At 36.5% G+C, this 9,046-nt stretch overlaps 1 protein-coding gene across 5 annotated transcripts in view; it reads left to right on the top strand.

Annotated features, from left to right (window-relative positions):
- Positions 1-7,606, top strand: part of LMO4 (LIM domain only 4) — an 18,300-nt gene extending 10,694 nt beyond the window's left edge. For 3 of the 5 annotated variants that reach the window (XM_011956070.1, XM_011956072.1, XM_011956071.1), the window contains exons 3-4: positions 36-132; positions 524-1,283. In XM_011956070.1, coding sequence (XP_011811460.1) covers positions 36-132; positions 524-847 — 421 coding nt within the window. In that variant the 3' untranslated portion in view covers positions 848-1,283. Of the gene's footprint in view, positions 1-35; positions 133-523; positions 1,284-5,262 lie in introns of those variants that run through there. The other 2 variants (XM_011956073.1, XM_011956074.1) reach the window with 1 other exon arrangement.
- Positions 7,607-9,046: the final 1,440 nt, after the last annotated feature.

Raw genomic sequence — 9,046 nt, 5'->3', positions numbered from 1 at the left:
TATTCACTGGCGTCAACCGTCATTCTTTGTTTCAGGTTATTTGGGAATAGCGGTGCTTGCAGCGCTTGCGGACAGTCAATTCCTGCGAGCGAACTCGTCATGAGGGCGCAAGGCAATGTGTATCATCTTAAGGTAGTATCTTTAAAAAAAAATCACACCTTCCCTACCTCTGTGGGGACAAAGCATTTCTCCTTGGTATGAACTGTTTTCTCAAGCTGCAGACACTTAAAGGAATGACTGAAATTGTAGCATGGCAGTGATTGTTACACATCCACATGCACAGACCACACTTCCCCTGTGCTGCAGACAGAAATACACACGTATTTGGATTTGTCCTCATGTAGCCTGGTCCAGTTGATAGCAGTTTGGCTGTTTTCTGGAGTTCTGTCAAAGGAAGAAAAAATGCTAAACCCTAAGTGCCTCTGTACTTGACAGATACCTGCTTAAAAACCGGTATAAACTTGTGACCAAAAAAAGACTTAATTTGTACCTTGTTTTCAGTGGGTTTGTTTTTCCCTTTCAGTGTTTTACATGCTCTACCTGCCGGAATCGCCTGGTCCCGGGAGATCGGTTTCACTACATCAATGGCAGTTTATTTTGTGAACATGATAGACCTACAGCTCTCATCAATGGCCATTTGAATTCACTTCAGAGCAATCCACTACTGCCAGACCAGAAGGTGAATACCCAGCAATTACTAATAAGCTTTATTACAGCAAGTTGGAAGGTTCAGCCTCTTAACTTAGCAAGAGAGTTTTCTTGGGTGGTTGTATTTTTGCGTGCCCTTTTAAAGAAATGTAGATTACTAGTTGTACATAGAGTGTTCAGAAGTAGGATAGCTGATTAAATTGTGAATCCTTTATAGTTAAAAAAAAAATACATCCTGACTTGGTTATATCTGTAGCTTCACTTAACATTGAACATAAGATTATCACATGCAAAAGCAAACACAATGTAAAGCTTCCATAGAACTGGTTATTTATTCCATTTGACAATTTTGAAATTCAGAAACATGATGTGATAGGTTATCATGGGAGGAAAATTGGAACATTTATGGTAGGAAAAGAGAATAAAGATCTTTGTCATGAAAGAATGATTTCTGCATTAGGAATAGCAATCCAGACACCTGCCTTCCAAACCCAATTTACGATTCATTTACTTCTAGAAGAGTAATTTTACAAAACATTCTGTAATTCCATAGGAGGGCATTTTTGTTCTTTGGTGGTACCATAACATTTGAATAAGTTATGACATTTACAACCAAGTTCTTGTTTTTGCTAACCCGCTTAGTGCCATTAATAGTGCCATTAAAGATTATGTATCTTGATTCTTAATCCACAACTTGAAAGTCCTTGTACCGGAATTAAAAATTAGGAAATTATACAACTATACAAGTCATGTAGTATTAGAAGATATTCCAGAGGGAAAAATTGGTGATCAACAGTTGTCCAGCACCCCCAGTACTGGATAGTTTCAGATCTATTTTAATCTCCTTAATAAGTCCTATAGCTATGCAAGTGAGTGCATTTTGATAACTGCTGTGCCTAATTTGTAACAATTACTGTCAACCTTCAGTTAAGAGACTGTTCATTCCACACTGGCCCAGAAAAGAGTGAAATGTGTGACTCGTGTGCATAATTTTATTCACATCATATTTCATACTGATTATGTATTGATGACATTGATTCATTTACTCTTTACAGCGCCACTTGCATGGATATTAAATCTTATTGACCACAGATGAATTTTAATTTCAGATTGGTGATAGATTTTTCCATCAGCTCTGATAGTATGTTTGACTTTTTCATCATTAACCCAGGCAATCACACAGCACTGAGTTATTGCATTGAAACAAAAAGTGCACACTTCACTTGGTAATTCTTTATGGATTTACAATAGGAACTTCATTAATGTCTGTAGTAAGGATCACCAAAAAAAAAAAAAAAACAACACATATCTGCAAATATGAATTTAGCAAGCTTCAAAAATCTCGGGGAAAATAATAGACTTCTTTGTCTTCTGTAATGCATTTTCTTAGTGCGGTGGTAGAGGTGAGTGGATGACAAATATTTGAAAACTTTTAACCATTAAAATTATGCTGCCGTATTTTGATGCTTATATTTGTCTTTTTCCCTCGCTCAAGTTTATGAGGTAATTTTAACTGTATGTTCTGTTTCTTAGTGTTAATTACATGAAATTATGTGCACTTTTATTTAATTCATTAATATGGGAAGCTACATAGAATAACCATTTTAAGAATAAAAGTCGAACTCTTTAATTGCAAACTAACCAGTCACTGCTGATGAGGCATTTCAAGCTTCTTTAAGGAGTGCCTAGACATATAAATGCTTAAAGGTTTTTATGATTTGGATTCTAATGAAGTGAATCTACAGGGCAGAGTTGAGAACAATGAATGAGTAACATAAATATTTTGAGGTACCTATTCAAAATAGAGTCAAAGCTGTTTGTAGTTACACTTGGTAGCAAAAAAGAAAAAATATGCTAGGAATAAAATGGTAGACCTGTCCGCTCCTGATGTAAAAGCTTAATTTTTCCCTGAGTTAGAGCTTCACTTTGTTGCTGGTTTTATACCATTTCTTTCTCTGACTTAGCAAAGTACTATACAAAAAAATGATTGTTGCAATTCACCAGCATGCATGGTGGGAATGAAAGGATGTAGAAATGAGATGGAAAATGTTGCTAGATTGTGAAGCACTGAATACAGGCAATAGCAATGTTAGGTAGGGACTAAGTATAAAGCACACCTGAGAAATATGAGCAGGCTTTCATACCATCTTTTACAGTATAAGATGGCGTAAATTTAGAAGTGTTAGGGAGGAGAACTGCAGAAAAACCAGGTTTACCTGTTGATGAGATTACATGTATTGTGCCTTTCATTGAAATCTGTTTTCTACACCTTTTTCAGGATGGCAGTGGTAGGGTATTCATTTTGGAACACTAAATATATTTTAGGCAATGAATAAGAACCTATTAGTGTATATTTTCTTAATGTTGGAAGCCAAAAAAGAGACAGGTGGCCTTCAAAAATTAATAGCTCTTAAAAGGCATAAGGAAATACAATTTAAGGATATGTTCTTGTCAGACCTTGGTGAGAAGCTGTGTTTTGGGGGTGCTGTTAATTAAGAACATTTCCTTGTTGGCGTAAGTGTCTCACATTTTTGCCCTTGGTGCTCAGCTCACCATGAGCACGGTCAATTCACAAGGTAGTTTTTATAAATAAAGGTTTTGGGCAAGCTGAACATGGTCCAGAGAGATATTAATGAGAGGGCAAGGGGGAAGAGTTAATGAAAACACACTTCCTGATGGAACATAAACTGCTTTTTAGAACTGGAGAGGCTTTAAAATTATTTTCCCAAAACCCTGTGGCGTTTCTTTTCTGGAGGCGATGAGATGGGGAGAAATGACAAATGGCTTTGTTTTATTATTTTCTCCTCTCTCGTTCTCCATATTTTTGGTAGGGAAAATTGGACATTTATTTTGGCCGTTTTCCTTCTATTCGCAGAATCAATTACATTTTTGGTGTATTATGCGTGTTAAATACACTCAAGCATCCTCTGGCTTAAAAGCAATGAGTTGATTATTCGAACATCCCTTCTTTAAGGGCAGTTAATTGCATGGAAAATATAGGCCCCCATTGTCTGTTCCCTTTAAACTTTTATTCAGAGATTTGTTCCCAGGGTCTAGGCTGTGTAGTGGTTGTTCTGCATCATTGGCTGTTGTATATTCCAAGAAAAATAATTTTAAGCTTTTAAATCATACAGTGATTGAAGTCTTGCATTTCAGATGGACTGAAATCTCAGGCCACTAGTTTTCAAGGATCTACAACATTTTATAACCTATATCACTTAGAGGAGGCTTGGCTAGCTTCGGGAGAATACTGCCTTCTAGAGGGTTATGTGAATCAGGAATTGTGGCTAATTTTTTCTTTTGTAGATTGCTGCCTGTTCTGGAATTTTTTTCTTCCACTCAAAAGTGGGATGGTACCATCTAGAATTATCTGTGCTTTTCAGTGGAACAGTTAGATCACATCTGTTTAGTTGGAGGAGAATTTAGTGGAGTGTTCTAGTTTACATGTCATTTCGCAGTTCCCCCATAGTTACATAATTGGTGTTGTGTGTGTCCATCGTGGAGGACATTTGATGCTCATTTATTAAATATGCTTGCTGGCTGCTGCCGCATCTTTGTTCTGGACAGACAAATTACCTTTCTCACACTGAGCTTCCACTCTGGGGAATTAAGCCTCCACCACTTTAATTAGCTTAGAAGTGGGGGGTTGCAGTTCCTAATAGACTATAGGCTTTTTGTAAGTTAGGGAAAGAGTGAAACGAGAACTTCTGGGAAGCTCAAAATGTCATTTAAAAACCATAAAAACCTAATATATATGATTTCATTTTGGTAATTGCAAACAGATTGTATTTGACAAGTGTGTGGATTTCCATTTCTGACTTAGACATTGAAGCTACCCTTGCATTGAGCTATGTTCTTTTTTCTATCACAAGTCATTAACACATTACATGTATTGATTTACATATTTGTGTAACTATTAAGTGACAGAGCAGATAGGAAATAGTGAAAAATATGTGAATATTTGTACATAGAAATTTTCATACAGACACACACACACCTATAGGTAGTACCAAGTGGGTGAATATTTTTCACATGGGGATATCAGAATAATAATGATAACTCCCATTATTCGTTGAGGTTTTATTAAGGGCCAAGCACTGTTGAAAGTGCTCCCATATGTAATTATCATAACAGCATCATTATCCCTTCTTTAAAGATGAGGAAACTGAGACATAAGCAGTTTAAGCAACATTCCTAAAGGTTACACAGTTGAGTTTATTAACCCAAAACTTCCTGGGTAGGAACTTGTCTTGGAATGTCCCCGCTATTTAAAAAATTCAAGATCCCACTGCTGGGCGAGATGTTACATTCCTTTTGGAAAGACACTTTCTCTTAACAGAGTTAAGCAATTAATTTTAGTACTTCACACCAGAAACTTTCTGAGTGTCCATTTACTGTCTCATTTTCTTTGCTAGTAAAACTGCAGAAAATGTTATGCTTTAGTTCTTCACTGCCAGAGTAAGTAGCATAGAAAGCCTCTATCAAGTCACAGTTGGAAAGTAATCTAATACAAGAAGATTAGTGAATGTGGGGAAGACAAAAGCAGTCATATTTGAGTTTAATATCTCTCAAATTTAGCATTTTAGCTAAGATGCCCGTTTTTATTTCTTGCAGGTCTGCTAAAAGGTCAGAGTAATGCAGAATGCGTGCCTTCATCTCAGATTTGTTCATCACAGGTGGATCCCATGTGTCTTCAGTAGACAAGTCACCTTTGTAGCTAGCACCAGTGCCAGCTCCATGCCATTGCACCTTCTTTAGTCTTGATTGCCCTTCCTGCATTTATTGGTGTATTAAAATGACTGAATATGAACATTAAGGACTCCATGAACCTGGGCTAATGGGAGACTGTAGAGAAAATGAAAAAAGATCCACCAGAGGACATCTTGGGGGGGGGGAGGGAGCTGGGGGAGGGAAATGACTAATGAAGCTAATTAAAAGAAGCATTCAAATCTGCTTTCTACCCTCATTAACAATTAGCAGGGCACTGGCCAGAGTTTGTACCCTGTGTTTTACCTTAACAACATTCTATTTGCTCTTTGTATATTTAAGTGTTGTAAGGAAACGTGTTTCAATCAAAACTGAACATGAGATAAAGGAAAGAGATGTGGCTTTTGTGATATTCTATCACAAACACTTATTGTATCTCTGTAAAATACAATGTATGTATGCATGTAAGTGTTTTGTCCTAATGTTGCTACTCCCATGGCAAAGAAAAAAAAAAAAGAATGAAAAAAGAAAAAAAATTGGAAAAAAAATCAGGCTCATAGCAGCTACTGTGTAGAAAATTCCCCCACTTCTAATTTGCTGAATGAAGAAAAAAAAATCTTTTATTTGTGATATTTTCAGAGACATTTGCTCTAGTATGGTGTATTTAAATAATAAAAACTTAAAAGAAAAAATATTTAATGGTGTTTGGGTTTAAACACTGCTTTTTCTTTTCTGTATTTTGGAAACATTTAGTTTTTATTGTTGAATAACAAGCTCCCTTTAAATTTGAAGGAGTTGAGGGAGGTGGTATATTTATTGAGCTCTGGATCAGTAAGATATTCTTCAAATTACTTAACCACGCCATCCATTATTGGCAGGGGTACAAAGCAAAGTTTCTAACAGAGTCCTTTCTATAAGTCAAGAATATTCTGTTAACAGCATTTCGTTACACTTCTATATCACAGTAAGTCTTTTGTGTTTATATATAAATACCTGAGTATCCACTATTTTGTTTATTCTTTTTCTCAATAGCAAAGCCTTGGGTATTGATGAAAAGTATGTTAAAGAAAAAAAAAAATATATATATATATATATATATGACACAACCATCCTGCTCTCTTACCAAGTTTATAGCTTTTGAAGGAAGTCACAAATTTCTAAGTCATAACTGTACATATTTTGAAGCTCTCCTAGTTGTAGGGACTCAGAGTTCTTTTACAGTGATCTTTGATGGGTGAAGTAGCCGTTTCCTGGTGACCTTTAGGCTCGTGTGGTCGGCTCTAAGATATGTTTATTTTGTTTTGCTCCTAGACTTCTCTACTGACTCTGCCTTTCTGTATGTATTTTGGGGAAAGATTCTGAGTTCATTTAGTCTTAGTCTTGAGACACTGAGTTGCTGGTTGCAGGCAGCAGACTGTCCATGACAGTGCCTGCGCTGCCCGCAGAGCTGCCCTCTGGAAAGCATGTGGGTATAACACAGCTAGTGCTAGAAGGAGGAAAACCAAATAGGCCTGCAGGCTGAGGTTGTACTGCCAGCCTCCTTAGATGCGAGCAAATTTCAACTATAACTTCCATCACAGACTAATAAAACCAGGTGTGTGAACACTAGTATTTAAAATTTTCTTTTTTAAGATGGCATTTATTTTGTTCCAGAAAAGCGCCTGATGTAGACCCTCCCTCTGAGAATAGCCTTGGAGCCATGTAGAGAGGTCTAGCCCAGCACATCTCAACTACCAGTCAGCTTCCCTTTGAGAAATGTGCTCACTTCCTGTTTTCAGAGATTCCAGGGCGGGGAGGGGGGAAAATCAGTTGCTTAAACCTCAAACCTAGAGGAGATTGTAAAGGCAGAGTTGAAGTGAATAGTTTCGTTAGAACCTTATAAAAACAAAATGCAAGAAAATAATATGAAGAAATCACATATCTGTTTGAATTAGATGTCTGTTTGAATTAGATCCTTGGGGAATTTCTTCAAGCTAGTTCTGGTTCTTATATTTGTTTTTGTTTTTGTTTTTTTCCTTTAAGAAACTTTCTCAAGGAAGTTAGACTGGGATGGTAAAGGGGGAAATATGTTAATGAGATTGCAGGCATTTTCTATATTCTTTTTGGCATAAGCACTCATGTCCCTGATAGTGTAGAAATTCAAAGGAGGTGGTTAATAACTTTAGTAAATAATATATTGTGGCATTTAGTGATGTGGAGGGCTAAGGTCATTACAGACTTTAAATAAACTATTATATGGCTGGTTCCTCAAGCACTGCTGCGTATTTAATAATGAGCTTCTAAAAGCATTTCTTAAGTTGCAGACCTATAAGATTACAAATGTCACTCATGTTAGTATAATCCACATGCAAGTGATGAAGCCTTCTCTTTGATGTGCTAAATTGGAGAAGGACTAATGGAGTTATGAATATACAATAGAACATATTTAAGTAGTAGTCTTGCTTTAGGTAAAACACTTTCTTGAAACCAGAGGCATTTCCAACAATAAAACCTGGCTCTAATGGGGATGCTCTGTGTGGATGGAAAGCTACTAAAAACACTCAGGTTTATTCAGATGTGAGCAGCGATTGTGTGCAGTTCCTCCCCCAACCTCAACATTGCTTAGGGAAAAAAAAAAAAGTCTATGAGTTTATTCTACCTTTCATCCATTGCATTTGTGATGTTATTAGTTAGCGAGATGGACACTTCTTTTGAAAGGATTTACTTAATATTAACCATGTCATAGAGCAAGATGGCCCCCAGTCCCTACAAGCAAGTGCAATTAAAAATAAAAGCAAATGTTATTTAGCCCTGCTGAACTGATAAAAAAAATTATGTTTATGATACATATAAATGTCTCAATCATGCAAACTGTCACTCTTGCTAATGAAACAATTTTGTAAAAAGATTGTCCTCTAAAAGGGTTTAATGTTTTTTACCTATCTAACTGTCTAGTTAGATTTACACATCCTGCAAGGCAGGGGAGCCTGAAGCTTTTCCAAACCAAATTGTTTGCCACTAGAAACTATTTTCAGCCCTTTCATGATTTATTAGGAAATAGTTTAACCTGGACTGTAGTGTCTTATAAAATACAAAATGAGAAAACTGTCACACCAAAATGAAGTTGTGAAATTGTCATCCTCTTAATATTAGCTGTATTTAAATTCTTTTGCCCTTATTAACACTGATATTTGAAACAACTAAGCATCTAAAATGAAGCCCTTAAAGGGCTTCAAATGTCAGTATAGTAAGATTCTAGTGTGTACTACTATTTATATAAAATATTTCTTAGGGCCTATAAATCATATAACAAACAGTGAACCCAAGATCTACATATGGAGTCTAGTGAAGAGAGTGAAGAGTTTCTGTGTAGCCTAATTGTATTTAAATTAAGGAAATCCAAAAGTCCCTTCACCCCTCACACCAAAGCCCCTTCACCCTTCACCAGGGAGTTCTGTCCTGGGTGCTGTCCCACCTATGACTCCTTTAAGAGGCCATTGGAAAAAGGCCATTTACAAGTTAATGTTACTTGTAGCTTTGTTACTAAGACTCACCTATTGTTAGTCCAGCCAAGTCACAAAAATGCTTATTGCAGTTAAATAGCAATTTGTTTCCATGAAACTGCAATTAAAGTATTACTGAGCAGCCATTTTAGATTGGCAGTGCTCTGAACGCATGTTAAACAGCCAGCTACTCCCACTTGCAGAGTCTG

This window comes from Colobus angolensis, unplaced genomic scaffold (genome assembly GCF_000951035.1).
Source record: "Colobus angolensis palliatus isolate OR3802 unplaced genomic scaffold, Cang.pa_1.0 Scaffold41, whole genome shotgun sequence".
NCBI lineage: Eukaryota > Metazoa > Chordata > Mammalia > Primates > Cercopithecidae > Colobus > Colobus angolensis.
This window is presented reverse-complemented; position numbering and strand designations above follow the sequence as displayed.